The 22,942-nt window shown below is 41.5% G+C and overlaps 1 protein-coding gene and 1 long non-coding RNA gene across 2 annotated transcripts; one reads left to right on the forward strand and one right to left on the reverse strand.

The window, feature by feature from the left end:
• The first annotated feature begins 6,294 nt into the window (after positions 1-6,294).
• On the forward strand, positions 6,295-9,893 carry rps16 (ribosomal protein S16). The gene is made up of 6 exons (XM_062064697.1): positions 6,295-6,400; positions 6,492-6,543; positions 6,985-7,086; positions 9,375-9,471; positions 9,581-9,628; positions 9,705-9,893. The coding sequence occupies exons 2-6, from the start codon at positions 6,496-6,498 to the stop codon at positions 9,848-9,850; spliced, it is 441 nt and encodes a 146-aa protein (XP_061920681.1). The 5' UTR covers positions 6,295-6,400; positions 6,492-6,495; the 3' UTR covers positions 9,851-9,893.
• LOC133661486 (uncharacterized) lies at positions 8,455-22,816 on the reverse strand. The gene is made up of 3 exons (XR_009827952.1): positions 22,739-22,816; positions 12,148-12,203; positions 8,455-8,479 (listed from the first exon to the last, which is right to left on the reverse strand). It is a non-coding gene; the product is annotated as an uncharacterized LOC133661486 (long non-coding RNA).
• Positions 22,817-22,942: the final 126 nt, after the last annotated feature.

Here is a 22,942-nt window from a genome sequence, read left to right on the forward strand (position 1 = left end):
ATGTCTAATTTGGACAACCAGGTATGGTGAAGATAAGGTCCTTTTTTTTTAAATTAATAAAATAAAATAAAATAAATAAATTAAAAACATTTTCTTGAATAAAAAAGAAAGTAAAACAATATAAAAACAGTTACATAAAAACTAGTAATTAATGAAAATGAGTAAAATTAACTGTTAAAGGTTAGTACTATTAGTGGACCAGCAGCACGCACAATCATGTGTGCTTACGGACTGTATCCCTTGCAGACTGTATTGATATATATTGATATATAATGTAGGAACCAGAATATTAATAACAGAAAGTGTAAATGGGGGAGGGAGGTTTTTTGGGTTGGTGCACTAATTGTAAGTGTATCTTGTGTTTTTATGTTGATTTAATAAAAAAATAAAAAATAAAAAAATAAAATTAAAAAAACAATACTGATATTTTCCGATATTATATTTTAAAGCATTTATTGGCCGATAATATCGGCAGGCCGATATTATCGGACATCTCTAATATATATATATATATATATATATATATATATATATATATATATATATATATATATATATATATATATATATATATATATATATATATATATATATATATGTACATATAAGAAATACTTGAATTTCAGTGAATTCTAGCTATAAATATACTCCTCCCCCCTTAAATCCTCCCCCCCGGCTCCGCCCACCTCAACCCCCCCAAATCTCCCGAATTCGGAGGTCTCAGGGTTGGCAAGTATGTTAATTAGTCTCTTAAGGGGTTCTGGAGATTATGTTGCATACTCTTGCACAGTAGGTGGCAGTATGCTGTTAAAACGAGAGCGTAATTAACAAAACATTTATAACTGTGAAGTTACAGCATTTGGTTGTAACTGTAATTAACTGTAAAATCACAGCTCTGCAGTAACAGTAAATTGCTGTAATTTCACAGTAAATTACTGTAAATGTTACTGTGAAAATAATGCAATTGTTAGCCAGAATTTTGCTGTGAATTTACAATGAACATTTTTACAGTGTGAGTGACAGACAGACACACGCAGACAGAGGGACACTGGAATATAAAGAAATAAGTGACACAAACTGACAGGAAGTGCTGTTTGTGCGCCAGTGAAGGTGCCGGATCTCATTAAAAATCCAAAGAAAATAAGTATACAATATGAAATCAATAAAAAGTAACACAATAAAGCAGACAAGTGAATTTGTAGACTAAACTTTGGTGTCGACCAATCTCATCTGATGTGGGATCTGAACCGAGGGTGTCGTTGTGGCTTGTGCAGCCCTTTGAGACACTTGTGATTTAGGCTTGTCCAGGGTGTACCCCGCCTTCCGCCCAAATGCAGCTGAGATAGGCTCCAGCACCACTCGCGACCCCAAAAGGGACAAGCGGTAGAAAATGGATGGATGATTGAATGATTGAATTGGTGCCGTAAAAACGTCTTATTTCGAAGGGCATCTTGGGTAAACCAGACGAAGCATGCTAGTGCTGCATTGAGAAGAGTGATGGAAGCGGACAGGACAGCTGCAAGGTTGTTCTCAATTATTGTGCAGGGTTCTAGATAGAAGACGTCCATATTTAGCAAAATGAGCCAAATAGGAGACATTTTGGGTAGCTGTGGTCCCCAATAAAAAAGTGTGCATAAAGTCAGGTATAGTGGCATATAAAAGGTAAGCAGTGTTGACATAAATCCTCTGCTTTTGCAGACTCATGAGCTTCGCAGCTGCTCCTCGCGCTCGGACTTTTCCGCACTCGTGAACCCAAAACTCAAACTAGTTATCCCCACCCACCTCCCTCCTCCGGTTGCCACGGCACCGCGCCTCTGTGTACCTCACAGCGCACGGAACCTCGGGCACCCTTGTCCGCCTACCGGGTTTAGCAGATCCTCTCCTTGTACTCGGAGGAGGTGGGGGGGGGTGAAACCTCAATTACCGGCAACACTTTTTCAAGCGCCGCACGGCCTATTATGGTCAAATGAGACGCGATGGCGGGCCGGGAGCAGCGTCTCCTCCCCAGTAAATCTGAGAGCGTTGTCTCGTGCTCAGGGTGCTGTGACAGGCCGGGGTCGGGGGGGTCGCACCTCCAGGTGATGTGTTTCCATAAGGCCGCGGCAGGCAAATGCACATATATGGCGTGCTCTTTATTTAATAGCCACCTTTTAACTGCCTATATGAAACTTGAAAGCCTCATTTGAAATAATGTTACCTCTCCAAAATGCGTAAACTTTAGTGGACAAGGCCTAAAATACTCCCCCACCCCTAGGCAGCCTGGACACTGTGAGGTGAACTTGACAGTCAGCACGTGCACTCTAGTGGTCGGCCCAGCAGGAAATAAGGGACGGCTACGCAGCTTTAACGTGCTTCCTATTGAGACGGCGGGGGAAAGGGACGGGGGGAACATAAACAAAGGTTAATCTGGATGCTTATTGTCTCGGCCTGGGGTCTCCACAGGGGCGCTATGCTGGTCTCTGTCCATCTATAGACGCATTGATGTCTCATAATAAACAGTACTGGAGGATATAAGCCCATTATGTCTCTGGAGAGGGAGGAGGGGGCAAGCATGATAGCAGTGACAATAAAAGAAGCCAGGTGCCTCCGCACTCCCGGCCTTCGCTATAAACAGCACTCTCGCCGCAGTAAATGTCAGGTAGGCACTTTTGCACACATACACACACACACACGTCTCGCTGCATGCGGACCCACTCCTGGAGATTCTGCACATCTTCAGCAATCCTCGGAACCGCAAAAGGCCCCACTTAGCCCGCCTCTTTAAGTGTGCGTTCACACGTGTAGGTCGTCGGACGATGTATACGTCACATAACACGGCATGCCTATTGTGTCCTATATTATTTTTTTAACATGTTGACCGTGCATGCCAGGGCAGCATAATAACATCACGCTTGATAATCAGGTTGCATTAACCACAGCGTGGGTGTTGGTTTATGTACAGCTGATTATTCATCATCAGGGTTCTTTTTGAAAAGTCAGCTTGTGGTTGATGAGACAACTTTGCTTCCAGCTGCTTGAACAGTTTTTGTTTGTTTTTGTTTTTTTTTAATCCCTAGCGCCACTAGATGGTGCTGTTGCACCGACTCAAAATGGAAAACACAATCCTCCAATTTGTTGTAGAAAATTATTACTAGGTTTACATTTTTGACCTCTGCTTGTTTTTTCAAACAATGTTAAAACATGCCAAAACACTATTTGTTTGTCTGTTTACTTATCTGGAAAGGCAAAGCAAAATATGAAGTGACAAGTACAGTTCTTTTCAAAGAGTGGGGGGCGGCACATGTGACCCCGGGGAACATGCTTTATCAGTATCCTGCAGTATCGTGCTACATACGCCGCTTCGAAAAGCTGTGCACTACAAAACATGCTCATTGTAGCCATTAATCCTGACTTCCTCATTTTGATTTAATTGTTTCCATCCATCCATCCATTTTCTACCGCTTGTCCCTTTTGGGGTCGCGGGGGGTCGCTGGAGCCTATCTCAACTGCATTTGGGCGGTAGGCGGGGTACACCCTGGACAAGTCACCACACAGATAGACAGACAACATTCACACTCACATTTACACACTAGGGCCAATTTAGTGCTGCCAATCAACCTATCCCCAGGTGCATGTCTTTTTTTTTTTTTATTACATATTTTTTTATGTTAATTTTTTTTCTGTAGTGAAGTTGATATTTTCTATTGAGGGGGCCAGATAAGGTGGTTCGGGCATATGATTAGGATTCCCCCCGGACGCCTCCGTTAGGAGATGTTTAGGGCACGTCCGATCCGTTAGGGGGCCACGAGGAAGACCCAGGGAGAGTATGTCTCCCTGCTGGCCTGGAAACGCCTCGGGATGCCCCGGGAGGAGCTGCATTTAATGGCTGGGGAGAGGGAAGCTTAGGCTACTGCCCCTGTGACCCGATCTTGACTAAGCAGAAGAAGATGGATGCAATTTTATTTTTTTGTATCAAATGGTTCAAGTAGGTCAACATTTTTTTGTTTAAATAAAGATTTCCTTTTTTAAAATTCCAGGCAAAGTGATGCACCTTAAATATTTTCTGTTACAGACTAAAACAATGTTAATAAAGTGATTTCTTGTTGTTTCTTTCTTTTTTCTTTTCCTTAATGTCAATAAGGATAGAATGTTACGTAGAGGTATTATACCATTTATAGTTGTGGTGGAAAAGGAGGGTGGGGGATGTTTTCTTCTTTCTAGGGGGTGTAACAGAAAATAATTTAACAGCACTGAACGAGAATGAAATGTTCAGAATTAATATTTTTAATTAATTAATTTGTATTATTATTTTTTGTTGAGACAAAGGTTATTAATGTATTTAATATGTGTTTGCTTACTATGGTATATTATTTATTTATTTATTTTTTTGTTCACTGTTCTGTTACAGAGAACAAGGAAATTGGATAAAACTGCTATGGTATGAAAAGGGGTAGGATTAAATGAACTCTGCTTCTTCCTACTCTTTTTCGGACGTGTTGTAATTAGAGATGTCTGATAATATCGGACTGCCGATATTATCGGCCGATAAATGCTTTAAAATGTAATATCGGAAATTATCGGTATTGGTTTCAAAAAGTAAAATGTATTACTTTTTAAAACGCCGCTGTACGGAGTGGTACAGAAGCAGTTGCGTCTCCCAGTCAACAGCCCCTCCCCTCTCCCACACACAACACAGGAGTTGCAGCACGACTGCAGCATGAGAGGTTTACTGGCGACGCTTGATGACCTCATCAAACCGCCGCGAGCGGAGCATAACAACAACAAGAGTGTTGTTGCCGGTGCTGCAGCCGTGGCAAACAAGTGAGCTCGCTCGGTGACTGACTAACAACATGGTTTGGGATTATTTTAAAGTGTCTCTGACGGAAAAAAAACTGGCAATTTGCAATGACTGCAAAAAGTTAATTATGCGAGGAGGAACCAAGACGTCTTCCTTTAATATGAGCAATTTGATCTCCCACCTCTTCAAGAATCATAAGGAGATACACGATGAATACAAGCGGAAGATGGATGAAAAGCAAACACCGAAAAAAAGTAGTACCACACAGTTGTCGCTTAAAGACTCAGCCGAGAAAAAACAAAAATACAACAAAAACCACCCTAAGGCGAAAGCCCACGTTGTGGTCAGGGACAACGCACGCAGTATGTCAAAAGCTACGGTGGAGTTTGGTGTGGCTAGTCTGCCCTGCAGGGCGCACATTTTGCAGCTTGCAGTGAACGGAGGTGCTCTGTCTCAACGCAGCATTTCAGAAGCTCTGGCTGACTGCTAGGCCACTTCAAGCACTCACCACTAGCTTGCAGCACATTTGTGTTACTCATACAAATACGTTAGAGCAGGGCAGATTGAGCTCAGTTTATAATTTCCTGTTATACAGTATGCCAGGCAGTCTTGCACTAAAGGAGGACTATGTTATTGTGTACTTTATTACTCTAGTATACTCCGGACTGAAGCTGTGTGCCTTCATTGTTTTTGTAGCTGTATATGTTTAAAAAAAATAAAAAATAATGCACTTTGTGAAAGTCAAAGTATAGTACTTCCCATAGTTCACTGTGCAACCTACTAATAAAAATCTCAATCAATCAATCAATCAATCAAGTTGTAGTCGGTATCAGGATTATCTCAGGGAGAGCATGTCCCAAATTCCAAGCTGCTGTTTTGAGTCATGTTAAAAAGAAGAATGCACTTTGTGACTTAAATAATAAATATGGCAGTGTCATGTTGGCATTTTTTTCCATAACTTGAGTTGATTTTAATTTTGGAAAACCTTGTTACATTGTTTAATGCATCCAGCGGGGCATCACAACAAAATTAGGCATAATAATGTATTAATTCCACGACTGTATGTATCGGTATCGGTTGATATCGGAATCGGTAATTAAGAGTTGGACAATATCGGAATGTCGGATATCGGCAATAAAGCCATTATCGGACATCTCTAGTTGTAATGAAACAACTGGAAATGTGCAATGCATTACATTGTATCGTATGCATGTTCCAAATAAAGTGAAACTGAACTGAATATTAATAAAAAATAATATTATTATTCTCAACAATCTTTATTCTTCACGTCCTCTGTTTGTAATGGGGATCCAAATAAATAAACCATAGAGATCAACAAATATTTGACGAACCAAAGCCAGTTTATTTCATCCATACGAATATTAATTCATGAAAATGTATTTAATCAGAAAATGTCGTCGTACGTTAAAATTGTATTTACTTTTATTTTTCCTGTTTGTTTCAATAACGTGTAAAAAAAGAACTACATGCAAAATGGAGGTCGAGCAACAGCAGCCGTCGCAAACGATGCCGCAAAGCAGCTAAAATAGTCGCGCAGCAGCTCCTGATGTTCTGCCTGAGAAGCCCCGTCGGTCTCTCCGTACGGCACCCGAGCTGAATACGGTATGTTCCTCCACTCGATGCGTTATTATACCATAAATAAAGTACTTTTAGACGTGTTTCCAAACTAATTACTGTACGGTGTGTGTTTCAGAAACATGCCGCCAAAAGGTCCCCTGCAGTCTGTCCAGGTTTTCGGACGTAAAGTAAGTAAAATTCAGAGAATTAGCACACATGTGGCGGTGCTGCTAACCCGTGTGGCCTGGGCACATTAGCTTATCGAGTTAGCTTCCACGGAGCTCTTTAGCATTTTGTTAACGTTATCGCGTTAGTTATTGTTCATCCTAACACGTGTGTGCTTGGAAGGCGCTATCATAAATATAGAAAAGTGTATATTGTGTCCAAAACTGGTAATCATTTAAGGTAATACCCCAGTTAGCCCGTGTTGAATTGGCTAATGCAGACAAGCTATGGCCGACTTCATCGATGGATTCATTACAGTCATTAATTTATCACAAACTATACATGTGTCATGATATGAGCTGTTATTCTATTGTTTTTTAAAAGACCTGTCAAAAAATCATGGTTAGTTGCTAATGAGAGGAAATAAACAGTTGCAAGATGCTAACGGGGTGATTGTGTGACAGAAAACTGCCACAGCAGTCGCCCACTGCAAGAGAGGCAATGGCTTGATTAAAGTCAACGGCAGACCCCTGGAGATGGTGGAGCCTGCTACCCTGCAGTACAAGGTGAGCAACTATTATATATTTCAACTTGACAATGTCTCTGCACTTATGCCATAACTTACTGTTCCGTAACAAAAAGGGCTGAAGGACCAAATCCTCAAAGGTGTGTGATCCATGAATGGATTAATTAATGTCCTTGTTCAGATATAACTGGTATTGTTCCTGATGCTGTTCACATTTTTAGTACTAGTTACAATGCTTTAAACTGGATGTTCTCATAGGAAAGTGACCACTGAGTTTAGAGTCATCAGCAGGTTACAACAGCGATCGATTAGAACAGTCATTAACTATGACTGGCAGACAACAAATTTTGTTGGACGATAAATTCATTTATTATTTTATTATTCCCTTCGGAATAAGCGGTGAATTTATCTACAAATCATTGCAGATAAACTACTGATTTAATAAGATGTAACAATAACGCATGTATACCCTTTCAAACGCAACACACTTGTAGTTCTCATATTTAAACATTGTAATTGAAATGTAAACTTTTGAATATCCATGTCAAAATACAGTGACGTGAGCATCATTCGAGAAAATAGAGGAAAAAAGTAACGTTTCTATCTGCATGCAGTGCTGCCACACAAACCCCCAAAGTAAACTTTAGAACATAAACACTACATTCTGTTGTGACCTCTGTTTTCAATCTGTCACATCAAAAACATACCTTGTCGCTGGTTACTAATAAATACTCTAGAACTACAACTGTTTCAGAACTAACAGTGTTGGGATTGTAATCATCCGAACATGATTAGCAGCAAAGTGGGCAGCTGTCAACGTTGTGGCTCTGAGAGCAAAGGGAGGCGACAATATTCTCCCCGTCTTGCAACTCAGTGGGACGTTTAGGCAAGAGGAACAGCGAGTAGCCAAGGCGAGCGTTTAACACATTTTGTTTACATCCTAGTTTTTAATTGATAATTCATTCTAAAACACAGACGTTAATTTATTACAGAAAAATGAATGTGTAAAAAGGCTGGTTTTTGCGGACATATCACATGCTAGTATATAAAATAAACAAAATATACTTTTGTCTGTCATGGTTATCATTACTATCGCGGTATTGTTGAATGTGGTCAAAAAGTACTTCTACGCGCTAAAATCTTTTAACCAAATAACTCAAATAGACACAAAGTGCTGTCTTGGCAGAGGAAACATCAATTGTTCTTGCTTCATAGGAGCCATATCATTTTTGTTTAAATATATTTATCTTCTTTAATTTTAGAATGTCTTTTTTCATATAAGCAAATTGGGTGCTCACTTCAGTTCACTTCCAATTTATGTGACATCGCGTGAGTTCTTACTTACTTATTAAACTTAGTTTGTCCCGTTCCCATTGGAACATTGGGCGATGAGTCCCCTCCATTTTCTCCGGTTTCTCATGTGAGTTCACCTCCTGTTGAAAACAGTGTTTCAACTTGAAACTGGACTATATATTGATAATTTTATGCAAGGACAGGACAGCCTTTATGTTCAATGTGAATACTGTATCTTGGTATTTTTGACATTTATGTGTTTATACAAGTTTAGATTGGGGTATGATGTTTTTTCTTAATAGGGAGACCTTAATGTCTCTCGTTTTAATGTTAGTATTTAAGCTAGCTAGCAAGCTAACACTAGTGAGTTAATTTTTATTAAAGTGCAGTTATCAATCATTTTAGTTCAATATGGCAATACTAACCGTCGGGAGTTTTACAGCAGTTACCATTATTACTGTTTGTGCTTTTAGTACACATGCCTGCAGCTGCTGAAACCGGTGCAAAGAATGACCCCACTTGCAGCCCGTAACCATGCATGCGATTGGCAATAATCAACGCTGGCAAAGTTATCACATTCATTTATCGTATGATTAATTGACTCTTTGACTAATCGGTTGTTTTACTATTTTAAGAAGGCTCTTAATGATTGTTGTTAATTATATATTGTTTACTCTTGGCCATATACATCTTGCCCAAGGACTAAGGTTGGAAACAAGCTTTGTAGCTAAAACTTACGCGTTTACAGCAATGTTGATCAATGTGCGTGGTCCCTGTTCAAATAAACTAATGAAATATTGAATATTGGCCAGGGTCTCCCTATTACTTTCTGTGACTGTGTTGGTGCATTGATGGATCAGACACTTGCTATGAATTTTGCTGTTCAGTTGTTTGTTGGATACCGTTGAACAATTTTAGTTTAGAGGAGGTTACATGGATTTTAGTGCAGTTTAGGTCATAAATATTCTTAGCTTCCTGTGAGTAGCACCTGCAGGTTATATGTACTTAATATCCACCTTTGACTGTCTAATGCAGCTGCTGGAGCCTGTGCTGCTGCTGGGCAAGGAACGTTTTGCTGGAGTTGACATCAGAGTCCGAGTGAAGGGAGGTGGACATGTCGCACAGGTTTATGGTAAGCAACAATGCTAAAGGCCACATTGTGAAGCCTGGCTTTGAGTCATCTTACGTTGTATTATTTCCTGCTTATCAAAATGTACAAATACTCTTTTCACCTCTTCTAGCCATCAGACAGTCCATCTCCAAAGCACTGGTGGCGTACTACCAGAAGTGTAAGTACAACAACACTGTCAGTTATTTAAGTGATTATTGGTCCAAAGTGTAATTGTGCTGTCCCCCTCCCGGCAGATGTGGACGAGGCCTCCAAGAAGGAGATCAAGGACATCCTGATCCAGTACGACAGGACCCTGCTGGTTGCCGACCCACGTCGCTGCGAGTCCAAGAAATTCGGTGGACCTGGAGCCCGCGCCCGCTACCAGAAGTCCTACCGTTAATCGCAGTGTACATTTTCAAAATAAAGAGGAACAAAACATCTCATTCTTTCCAGTTTTATCTGTTACTCTTTGCATAAACACAAGACTTTTCTAATTTCTGACACTGTGTTGTGCTTGACTTCTGTAAAGAACAATTAGTTCATTGTTACATTGCTAATTTGCTAAATCCAATGTAACAGTAGTCATTCCAAGTGAAGCTACTTTTACTACAATGAAGATTAAAAACACTTTTTTCTTACCTTTCCTAAATCAGACCCTCCAGGATTTTTTAATACACTTTTTACACGACCTAGCAACTTCTCTGCACATTTTGGCGTACCTGGAGGCGTTCGGGTGGCATCCTGACCAGATGCCCGAACCACCTCATCTGGCTCCTCTCGATGTGGAGGAGTAGCGGCTTTACTTTGAGCTCCTCCCGGATGGCAGAGCTTCTCACCCTATCTCCAAGGGAGAGCCCTGCCACCCGGCGGAGGAAACTAATTTTGGCCGCTTATACCCGTAATCTTGTCCTTTCGGTCATAACCCAAAGCTCACGACCATAGGTGAGGATGCAAACGTAGATCGACCGGTAAATTGAGAGCTTTGCCTTTCGCCTCAGCTCCTTCACAACGGATCGATACAGCGTCCGCATTACTGAAGACGCCGCACTGATCCGCCTGTCGATCTCACGATCCACTCTTCCCTCACTCGTGAACAAGACTCCGGTACTTGAACTCCTCCACTTGGGGCAGGGTCTCCTCCCCAACCCGGAGATGGCGCTCCACCCTTTTCTGGGCGAGAACCATGGACTCGGACTTGGCGGTGCTGATTCTCATCCCAGTCGCTTCACACTCGGCTGCGAACCGATCCAGTGAGAGCTGAAGATCCTGGCCAGATGAAGCCATCAGGAACACATGATCTGCAAAAAGCAGAGACCTAATCCTGCAGCCACCAAACCAGATCCCCTCAACGCCCTGACTGCGCCTAGAATTCTGTCCATAAAATTTATGAACAGAATCGGTGACAAAGGGCAGCCTTGGCGGAGTCCAACCCTCACTGGAAACGTGTCCGACTTACTGCCGGCAATGCGGACCAAACTCTGACACTGATCATACAGGGAGCGGACCGCCACAATCAGACAGTCCGATACCCCATACTCTCTGAGCAATCTCCACAGGACTTCCAGAGGGACACGGTAGAATGCCTTCTCCAAGTCCACAAAGCACATGTAGACTGGTTGGGCAAACTCCCATGCACCCTCAAGGACCCTGCCGAGAGTATAGAGCTGGTCCACAGTTCCACGACCAGGACGAAAACCGCACTGTTCCTCCTGAATCCGAGGTTCGACTATCCAGCGTAGCCTCCTCTCCAGTACACCTGAATAAACCTTACCGGGAAGGCTGAGGAGTGTGATCCCACGATAGTTGGAACACACCCTCCGGTTCCCCTTCTTAAAGAGAGGAACCACCACCCCAGTCTGCCAATCCAGAGGTACCGCCCCCGATGTCCACGCGATGCTGCAGAGTCTTGACAACCAAGACAGCCCCACAGCATCCAGAGCCTTAAGGAACTCCGGGCGGATCTCATCCACCCCCGGGGCCTTGCCACTGTGGAGCTTTTTAACTACCTCAGCAACCTCAGCCCCAGAAATAGGAGAGCCCACCACAGATTCCCCAGGAACTGTTGCATCAAAGTCACATGTAAAATCCGACAAAAATAGCTCCAGTGTCTGCCACATATTTTAGCAATTTTTTTCTGGTTCAATGTAATCTAGTTGGGTTTCACCTTGCACTTCATGTGCTGTGGCTCAGATAACCAGCAGAGGGAGACAAAGGACGCAATAGTGTTTAGTGACTTCATGATTTTACACATGCAAGTCCACTACAGCTAAAAGTCCTTTGTAAAAAAAAAAACAACAACAAAAAAAAAAAAACATTTTAACAAACAGTGCAATGCACAGACAAAATGCAAATGTTTAGTCATGGTTATTAGAGACTGTAATATAGTTCCACAACAAAAACATTGCTAAAATAATTGAAATTGAGCATTATTATCTTTGTAAAGGCAGAATTAATGAGCTGGTGCAGGTGTAGCTAATGTTGTTATAGCCTTCATCGCCATCATAGTGAGGAACTGAGCTGATGTCCAGATGTTGTTGGCCTAGCTGCGGGCCGCCAGCAGCAGCCGTTCCCGCTTGGCGAGCTACTGGCCCACTAATAGGGGTTTACTGTTTACAGCCCTCCAATAATCAACACCGCAGGGAGGCCCACTCCCCTACTGCTACTGTTGTTTACTACTGTTTACTCTTAGGGTCTTACCTCCTCCGATGGATGCCATGCTGCAGCGGGAAGCCATGGCCGTCACGTGCACGACACTAGAGGGAAAACAAAGCAGGAACGATTACTTAAAAAATAATTTACAAGTATATAAAGAAATCAAGATGTCCGATGAATGCGTGCAACATTTAATGTGATGTGGCGTGACCGTGTAAATGTCAATACAATGACAGGCATCAAACCAGATGACATACTTTATTAGCGAATGTTCACCATTTAACATCCCAGATGCCCACTTCACGGCTCTGTTGTGTAACGTTCCAACTTTGTAGAAAAAAAATACGCCTTTCCTCTCTGCATGCTGATTACTCAGTAAAGGTCACTGTTGTTTTGAAAATAAAAAAGGATACACACAATGTTGACAGCGGCTGAAATGTCAATAAAGTGTGCAGGATTTCTTCCTCTACGGCCGCGGCACACACTTAGCACCTGCCTTTCCTCTGTTAACACCTACACTTCCAAACCCCGAGGTGCGAGACCAGGATGCATTTTGTCATCATGAGCACCACCTCTACCCACACAATTTAACGCATGAAAACATACAAACATATTTATGTCTATGTTAGTTAAGGGTGTCTCGATCCAATACTGATATCAGATATCAGTCCAAAATCGACAAAAAAAACAAGTTTGAGAGTATATGGTCTTGCATGTAAAATGTTCGATACAAGCAGCGTGTTCACTTGTGGAAAGCTGGAGAGCCAGTTAACATCTAAATGTCCTCCAATAAGCACACAAGGTTGGTCTTTTCTTCTGTTTTAGTCAAGTCATTTACAAAAGGTAAACATGATAGGCTTAAGGAGCTAGCAGCTACACAACAGCTACGCACACAATAGCAGACACACTGCAAAAACTGAAATCTAGATAAGATTAAATATCTCAAATAAGGGTGATATTTGCTTATTTTCTGTCTGATAAGATAATTCTTCTCACTAAGCAGATTTTATGTTAGACTGTTTTACTTACTTACCCCCCCCCCCCACCCACCACAAAATAATCCAACGCTTAGTCACCCGTGACTTACTGTTAGTTTGTGTGCGTAATAAGGATGTGCCGTGTCATAATGCGATCGCTCCTCTTTCAAGTAACTAACGATAGTTGCCACCTTGCACCATAGCAATAATCAACTATACATTTAGACTTAGACTTCCCTTTATTGTCATTCAAATTCGAACTTTACAGTACAGATAAGAACAACATTTTGTTGCATTAGCTCATTGTAGTACAGGATAAAAGAGCAATAAGGTGCAGATGTAAATAGATTACTGTACAGATAAATATATTGCACTTTTACATATGCATCCATGTTTATGGATGTATGTTATATTGTCTTTATATTCCAGCGAGTTAATCCGTTTTTTGGGGGGAATTGAGGGGATTATTATGATGCGTTCATTCGTTCAAGAGTCTTATGGCCTGAGGGAAGAAGCTGTTACAGAACCTGAAGGTTCTGCTACCCAGGCTGCGGAACTTCTTTCTAGAGTCCAGCAGTGAACACAGTCCTTGGTGGGGGCGGGATGATGGCCATAGTCAGGGCACTGGTACACCAGAGTAAACGCATGAGCATGCAGTGTCAGCAGGGGTCAGCAGAGTACGAACGGGAGGAGTAGTGGCTGCGAACTTTCTGCTAGCGTCGTTCTTGCACATTTTTATGCAACATGAGCATCAATCCAGCGGCTTGTTGGCCAGCGATCCAATAATTGCATCCGGACTTCACTGGAGCGGCCACCTGGAGGTTCTAAACAAACCGTTTGGGAATCGGATGTCGATGACAACTTAAAAGTGAAATCCCACGCTCCTTCGGGTTTCCCCTGGCTAGCTGATGACTGATTCATCTCGGCTGCTTGCTTGTTTTGGGCTCAGAAAGCAGCGATCACCAAGCTACTGGCTCGTTCGCCCTCTTCCATCTTTGTACGCTACAAGGCCCGCCCCTCGCGCAGTGTGACCCGGGTCATTCAAGGGTAACCGAGAGCTTGACTGCTACGCCCCCTGACCCACCGCAAGGTCACGCGCCGCGCCGCACACACTGCGCCCTTTGCCCCAGTCTTCCCTGCTCAAGGCCGCCATGCTGCAACCTGCGCTGGAAGGTCAGCGCTCGCCTCTCTTCGCCGGGCAACCGGCTCGAGTTCCCGAGGCGGCACGCCAGACGTGCTTTGAAGTGCAGAGGTTATCTGTCATGGCTGACACTTCTGTTGTTGTTTCTTTTTGAGCGTCCTGCAGCTACGCCGTGATGCTTTTATGATATTATCACCACAACAGTACACTTCCATGACATGCTCATTACCATTCATGTGTTATTAAAGGAGAATTGACTTTAAACATGCTGGCGTTTTCTTGCTAACTAAGCCGTGATGAAGCCTTGGTGGAGGTAACAGTTGTTGGGCTGCTTTGATCCAATTGTAAAGGCTAACCATTGTTTTGATGAATGTACGTATTTGCTAGTGGAACACTGCTAAAAGTCAGTGTTCAAAAACAAGGGAAAAAATTTCAAAAATTAGGGGTATTTTACTTGAACTAAGCAAAATTATCTGCCAATAGAACAGGGGTGGGCCATTAATTTTTACCGGGGGCCGCATGAGCAACCCGAGCACTGCTGGAGGGCCACATCGACAATATTTCAATTAAATTTTGCTCAATATTATTTTTGATATATACCGTAAGATAAATAATAATAATAATAATAATAATTAATAATAATAATAATACTTTCATTTAACCTAACTTAACTTTATACCAAAAGCACTGCTTTGGGAATCATTTGTACCCCTTTCAGAGATCACATTTAGTTCCCCTTAAACATCCTCATGTTGCACAATGAAATGCAAGCATAGGATGAAGTGTGCATTCCTGTAACTTTCTCTAGTAACAGCATTCCATGATTAATATAAATAAATTAACATTAATAATAAATGACAGTAAAATAAACTGAGGAGTCTTAGTGTAACTTTGTGTGGTGTTTGAGTTGTCCGACTTTTTGTGTGGCCATAAACGCACCAGTGGTTTAGTGGTATGCGTGTTGGTGACAGATGACAAGTTCGTTTTGGCCTGGTTTGTACGGCAGAAAATGACTAGTTTTTCGAGATAGAAGTGTTTTACTCATGTTTTTGGTGTGGTTATGGCCGAATATAAACAGTTTTGCTCAATAAAGTGATTGATATAATTCCTGGCCTTGAAGCATCTCGATAGACGTTACAATAATTGAACGGTGTTCAATTGAACGGTGTTGACGAACACCGTTAGGGCCGCTTGTTGTCACTGTCACTCAGAGTTGCATTGCAAAATTACACAGAATAAATGTGTTTATTTTGTTTAGAATTCAGATGGGATTTGATTTGGTGCGCGGCATGTATTTGCTGTGCGCAGAGGACGCTTGAGCAGTGCGCAATTGCGCAGGCGCGCACCTTAGAGGAAACGTTGCTTGGCAGTCCATGTCTTGTGGAAAACACGCCATTCGTCATCAACTTTTCTCTTTTTAGCGTCTCGGGTGTAAACCGTGCATCACTTGTCGCTGTGCACCTTCACTCACAGGTTACACACGGACATACGCCCAAAAATAACACTTTTCAAAATAAAAGCAGCACAGTTGTATTGCGCGCACGACATAGATGTTTTTTCAACTTTATTTTGTCATTTGTGATTGCAGCTGTTCACATTCACTCACAATCACGCACACGCAAACGTCCACACAGAAGTAATACAAATAAAGCTTTTCAAAACAAAAGCAGCACCGTTGTATTGCACACTCGACATAGATAATTTTTAAAATGTATTTTGTAATTTATGATTAGCCTCACGCGGGCCGGACAGGGACGCACAAAGGGCCGGATGTGGCCCGCGGGCCGCAGAATGCCCAGGTCTGCAATAGAACAAGAAAATTTGGCTTGTCAAGACTTTACAAAATATGTAAAATTATCTAACCTCAATGAACCCCAAAATACCTTAAAATAAGTATATTCTCACTAATGGGGACGGCGTGGCGAAGTTGGTAGAGTGGCCGTGCCAGCAATCGGAAGGTTGCTGGTTACTGGGGTTCAATCCCCACCTTCTACCATCCTAGTCACGTCCGTTGTGTCCTTGGGCAAGACACTTCACCCTTGCTCCTGATGTCTGCTGGTTAGCGCCTTGCATGGCAGCTCCCGCCATCAGTGTGTGAATGTGTGTGTGAATGGGTGAATGTGGAAATACTGTCAAAGCGCTTTGAGTACCTTGAAGGTAGAAAAGCGCTATACAAGTATAACCCATTTATTATTAATCATAATAACAAGTGCACTTTTCTCGATATAAAAAACAAATATGAGACCTTTTTTCTCAATATGTTGAAAAATATTCTTAAATTAAGTAAATTCTAGTGCCATTATCTTGACATAATGATATGCGCTCTGTATTACATTTCTTGAAACCAGCAAACTTATACTAAAAAACTAGTTTATTTTTCTTAATGGAAAGGCAACCGCTTGTTACTCTCGGGGTCTCAGGCAAATCATATTGTCTAAGGCCAATTTTTTTTTTTTTTTGTAATTTTGAAGAATTTATCTGAATGTGCATGAACTATTTCTGTTCAAAATGGTTTGAAATGTCAAATGTTTAAATATTAACTGTCAGTTTACTGTACTGTGCCAAAATAAAACAGCAAAGTCCATTTGGCTGTCATCTGTTTTAATTATGAGACACAATTGTGTCAAAGTCATGATTTTTTTATTTCATGCTTGAAATAAGAAATTATTATTTTGAAAAAGCAGTTTCATACTTGTGAGTGTTGATGACACAACTTTGCAACAGTTGATATTCTAGTTCCAAGCATGTTTTACTCAATATAGGTCATAAAATCTCAGCAACAAGCTGTAATATCTCACTGAGATAATTTAGGACCAAAACACTTAAAACAAGTAAAACACTCTAACATCTGCTTAGTGAGAAGAATTATCTTATCAGACAGCAAATAAGCAACTATCGCCCTTATTTGAGATATTTAATCTTACTTAGATTTCAGTTTTTGCAGTGAAGCCAACTCTTCTACTCCTGAACCACTGCACACAAACATGCACTCCTACTTAGGGTTGAGTGTCCTTTACATATTGTCCAATACGGGCGCCAAATGGGTACTTTTGAAACAGTGCCAATGCTTAAACGCTGCCCAAAACACACTCAAAAATAGGAAACGCACATTTTGTCAAAAACAATGCCTTTTTTAAATGGAGTTTTGTCATTTAAATTATAATTCAAAATAAAACAATTGCATTCATTAGAATGTATTTTAATAATATAAATCTATTTGATATAAATAAAATGATAAACAAGTCATAAATTCACAAATCCACAATAAATTAATGCAGCAAAACCAGCAGCAATGATGATAACGAAATTTGGTATTTTCCTTCCCCTACTGTGTTGCCTGTGTACAAGACTGGTCCAAAGATTATATACATATACAGTATATATACATATATTTGTACCGGTATATATATATATACATATATACACAGTACAGGACAAAAGTTTGGACACACTTTCTCATTTCAATGTGTTTTCTTTATTTTCATGACTATTTACATTGTAGATTGTCACTGAAGGCATCAAAACTATGACACCTGTGAAGTGAAAACCATTTTAGGTGACTACCACTTGAAGATCATCAAGAGAATGCCAGAGGTGTGCGAAAAAGTAATCAGAGCAAAGGGTGGCTATTTTGAAGAAACTAGAATATAAAACATGTTTTCAGTTATTTCACCTTTTTTGTTAAGTACATAACTCCACATGTGTTTCATAGTTTTGATGCCTTCAGTGACAATCTACAATGTAAATAGTCGTGAAAATAAAAACGCACTGAATGAGAAGGTGTGTCCAAACTTTAGGCCTGTACTGTGTATATAAAAATATTTCATATATAGACCAGAGGGGGAGCACTTTTAAAACCGACACACAGTCAATTTGAAAAATCCCTCTTGTTTGGGACCACCCTAATTTTGAAAGATTTCACCACCAGGGGTGCAAATAAGACATTCTCAATGGTTTCCCGTATTGGGACCATGATTTCGGTCCTAACTTGTTCACCGGTTCTCATATGAAAGGTACTTTTCCTTGTTGATGTCTCAAAAATGGTAGGAACACACACACACACACACACACACACACACACACACACACACACACACACACACACACACACACACACACACACACACACACACACACACACACACACACACACACACACAATAAAGTAAAGTATTATTTTCATGTGCATAATAACACCGGCATGAGACAAGCAGTAACAAAAATGTTGCTAAAAGGAGCTTTTTTAAAGCAGATCTGGAAAAAAAAATAGCAGTGACGACTACAAGATATACATACTGTATATATCTATATCTATATTTATATAATATATAACATTGATTGATTGATTGAGACTTTTATTAGTAGATTGCACAGTACAGTACATATTCGGTACAATTGACCACTAAGTGATAACACCCGAATAAGTTTTTCAACTTGTTTAAGTCGGGGTCCACTTAAATTGATTGATGGGGGGGGTTAGGTTTGGTTGCTTTCATCAGTCATCAAAAATTGCGTACGGAGGACCACCAATACATATCTGTTTATCATCTGTAGTCCGTATGGGCCGGTATTCAGTTGAAATACACTTTTGCACCTCTTGTTCGCAGTATTGACAATCGCAAACAAACTTAAGTGCACAAATTAGGACTACAGTGGTGAAGCTGTATTTTCATTTGCACTTTCATCCTATTGACAGTTTATTTCAATAACATATACAGTACTATATTATTACTTATTAATTTAGTTAGAATGTATTTATTTTAGCACTGCATAATTGTATGCACATTTTTTTTTTTATCAGTCTTTACGAGTCCCTTCTTTTGCAGTACATTTGATTGTTTTTTTGGTTTTTTGTAATCAGCCAGACCTAAGCCTTGATAATAATCTTTGTGATTAACGCGTGGTCTCACATCATTTGACAAGGTTTATCCTGTTCAACTGTAAGTAGGTTAAATATAATTATTAAATAGCATTAATTTTTTTAAATTTTTTATCAGTCTTTACGAGTCCCTTCTTTTGCAGTACATTTGATTGGGGTTTTTTTGTAATCAGCCTGACCTAAGCCTTGATAATAATCTTTGTGATTAACACGTGGTCTCACATCATTTGACAAGGTTTATCCTGTTCAACTGTAAGTAGGTTTGATATAATTATTGAATAGCATTAAAATCAAGAGTGACATTTCTAATTCAGTGTTAATATTTGAGGGGGCTCCGGGCTTCTCTGTAGTGGAAAGGTTTGTCCTCAAAGTCAAAAAGGTTAAAAAGCTGTGGTTGAGACTAGGAGGAAATTGTTTTTTTCATAAGTCCCCTTAAAAACACTGATTAAAAAAAAGTAAATCATAAAATCTTGCAATGTTTTCTAAAAACCTGCTCAGTGGCCTTGTGGTTAGAGTGTCCGCCCTGAGATCGGTAGGTCGTGAGTTAAAACCCCGGCCGAGTCATACCACAGATCATAAAAATGGGACCCATTACCTCCCTGCTTGGCACTCAGCATCAAGGGTTGGAATTGGGGGTTAAATCACCAAAATGATTCCCGAGCGCGGCCACCGCTGCTGCTCACTGCTCCCCTCACCTCCCAGGGAGTGGAACAAGGGAATGGGTCAAATGCAGAGGGTAATTTCACCACACCTAGTGTGTGTGTGACTATCAGTGGTACTTTAACTTTAACATATAAGCGTCAAACCATCGCAATTTTCATGGCAAAATGAGTCTTTTTATGTAATTTCCCCCACAAAAAAATTCACCAAACAGCCTGCGAAATCCCGCAGGGACTGATTGGTATTATGATATGCGGCGATGCAGCAGCATTTAATAGGATGGTCATTTTTAGCCATCTGCCGCGAAGCATCAGCCGTCATTTAACGAGCCGTCACGCGTTGGGGAAAAGACGAGGAAAAAGCGATAAGAAGAGCAACGTTTTTGGCAAGTCTCCCAGCAACCTGTTGCTCTCCTTTGCGGGCTTTGGCCTCCTGGGCCGTCCCGCTAAGGAGCGCGTGGGCCGCCTCCAGTCCAACCTGTCAGTGGAGGGGCGGGGGGGGGGGGGGGGGGGTGTGTGTGTCATGGTAGAGAATGTTACAAGCAGAGAGGGGTGTGAATTGATCGCCCCGTGCCATCCGCCGCCCGAGCGTCTTTCGCCCTGTCATGGCGGATTAAATGTTGTTGAAAGGGGGCCTGAACGCTGCCACCCTTCTTTGACACCCATGTGTTTCGACAGAGGGGGGGGTTGGGGGGGCGGTTAAGCGTGACGGAAGCAGGAGGCCCGGGTTGAGGCGTCCCACCTGGCCGCCAGAGCCGCATCACCCGACAGGGAATTGTAGCGCTGGTAAACTGCCGTTAGTCATAACTGCAATACCAGACCTTCCACTGCCAGCCTGCATCTTTTTTTTTGGGCGGGGGCGTGGGAGGGGGGGGGGGGGTGTGTCTCCGAGGCTCAACACCTTATCCGACGTCTCCTGGCGCATTCCGAAAAGAAAGAGATGAGAGCGTGACAATCGGGAAACAACGGCTGTTAGTTACAGAAAATGCATTAACGGCGTGAGCCCGGCCGGCGCGGCGCAGAGGAAGTGGTGGGATTACGCCGAGCTCGGACCGAGCGGGGTTCACTTCCTCCTCCCCTCCCTCCTGCCGCAGTAAAGTGTCCAAATTTACAAGCCCTCTGGGGGGGGGGAGAAGACACGGATACGCCAACCTCATCCCCGTCAGGATTTGACAACTCCTGATTCTAAGATAATGCTAAATCAGCGTTTGACAGTCGCCAGCGGGGCATCAGGAGGTCAGGGGAGCCAGGGAGATTGGGTTTGTGAGGGGATGGAATTCTGGGAAACACTGTCAGCGATTCCGTATATTTCAAGGCCAAACAATCTGGACCAGTTCTACCAGAATTTCCCTGAATCATCCGACTCAACCAGCAATGATAGCTTTCCTGCGCCAAGCCTCTAATGCAGGGGTGTCCAAACTTTTTCCACTGAGGGCCGCATTCTGAAAAATCAAAGCAAACGGGGCCATTTTGAAAATTTTTTATATTAAAAACCAATACAATATATGTATAAAAAATATACATTTAGGCCTCCACTCAGGCTTGATCCCCAAAGGGTTTTGGTCAAAAAAATATTAAAAATGTGTCATTATTCAGTATTATTATTCAAGTTTTAAATCTCTAGATCAGGGATAGGGAACCTATGGCTCTAGAGCCAGATGTGGCTCTTTTGATGACTGCATCTGGCTCTCAGATAAATCTTAGCTGACATTGCTTAACACGATAAGTAATGAATAATTCCGCCGGTAATCACGATGTTAAAAATAACGTTCAAACTATAAAACATTCTCATGCATTTTAATCCATCCATCCGTTTTCTACCGCACCTGTTCAAGAAATAACAATGTTATTAAAAAGAATTAGAGACCTATTATACTCTAAAAATGTTGGTCTTACTTAAAAAATGCACGCATTTAGTTGTCCATCCATCCATCCATTTCCTACCGCTTGTCCCTTTTTGGGGTCGCTGGAGCCTATCTCAGCTGCAGTCGGGCAGTAGGCGGGGTACACCCTGCACAAGTCGCCACTTCATCACAGGGCCAACACAGACAGACAACATTCACACTCCCATTCTCACACTAGGGCCAATTTTAGTGTTGCCAATCAACCTATCCCCAAGTGCATGTCTTTGGAGGTGGGAGGAAGCCGGAGTACCCGGAGGGAACCCACGCAGTCATGGGGAGAACATGCAAACTCCACACAGAAAGATCCTGATGACGATTGTGAGGCAGATGCACTAACCCCTCTGCCACCGTGGTTCCTGCATTTAGTTGTATTCAGTGTTAAAAAATATGATATGGCTCTCACGGAAATACTTTTTAAAATATTTGGCTTTCATGGCTCTCTCAGCAAAAAAGGTTCCCGACCCCTGCTCTAGATCAACATTAGGTCTATCTGTCAATATAACGGTTTTAAAGATTGAAATTGTATGCTCTTGTTGTCAAAGAAAACCCTGTTTTTTTATGGAAAAAATACAAAATATGCAATATTTTCACACAATAAAATTTTTAAGTGGAATTTTTGAGATTATATAATAACTGGAGCCTTAAAAAGGTCAATAACTCATAACAACATTGATTTTAATTCATTATTATTTTTTGAGCAATGACACTTAAAAACAAATCACACTAAAGTTATTGGGGATCCAAATAATTATAGTGTTAAAAAAAAAAATCTATTTTTTTGTTTACTTTTAACACAATAATCTCGAGATCAATTTCAGATCTATTCGTCAATTATACGTTTTATTGTTGTTTATGTTTTTCGTTTGTTCGTTTTAGGCCCTTCTTTATAAAAAAAAAAACCTCAGTTTTTTTATATGGCAAACACAAAATATGCAACATTTTCCCCCAAAATATCTCAGATGTGACGTAATTGGAGCCTTGAATAGGTCAATAATTCATAATGACATTGAAGAAAGAGACAGCCTGCATGGCAGCTTTGTGTTATTAGAGTATACATTGCGACATTTTCTTGTTACCTGCGGGCCACAAATGGCCCCCGGGCTGCACTTTGGACACCACTGCTCTAATGCGATGGCGGCGGGCCTCACTGGGCAGAAACAGGAAGCATTTTGTGTGGCGCGGGTTGTGACCCCTCTCATTTAGCCCCACGAGTCAAGGGCAGCCCACCCCTGATGAGACACGGGAAGCTTCCGGTCCTGCCAACAAGGTGTGGAAGGATA

Source organism: Entelurus aequoreus, linkage group LG12 (genome assembly GCF_033978785.1).
Source record: "Entelurus aequoreus isolate RoL-2023_Sb linkage group LG12, RoL_Eaeq_v1.1, whole genome shotgun sequence".
In the NCBI taxonomy this organism is placed as follows: domain Eukaryota; kingdom Metazoa; phylum Chordata; class Actinopteri; order Syngnathiformes; family Syngnathidae; genus Entelurus; species Entelurus aequoreus.

Excerpts from the sequence above, each read along its gene's own strand:
- rps16 (XM_062064697.1), top strand. The coding sequence starts at position 6,496 with ATGCCGCCAAAAGGTCCCCTGCAGTCTGTCCAGGTTTTCGGACGTAAA. Across the intron at positions 6,544-6,984 it reads TCCAGGTTTTCGGACGTAAA|AAAACTGCCACAGCAGTCGC; the intron begins GTAAGTAAAATT and ends ATTGTGTGACAG. Across the intron at positions 9,629-9,704 it reads GGTGGCGTACTACCAGAAGT|ATGTGGACGAGGCCTCCAAG; the intron begins GTAAGTACAACA and ends CCCTCCCGGCAG.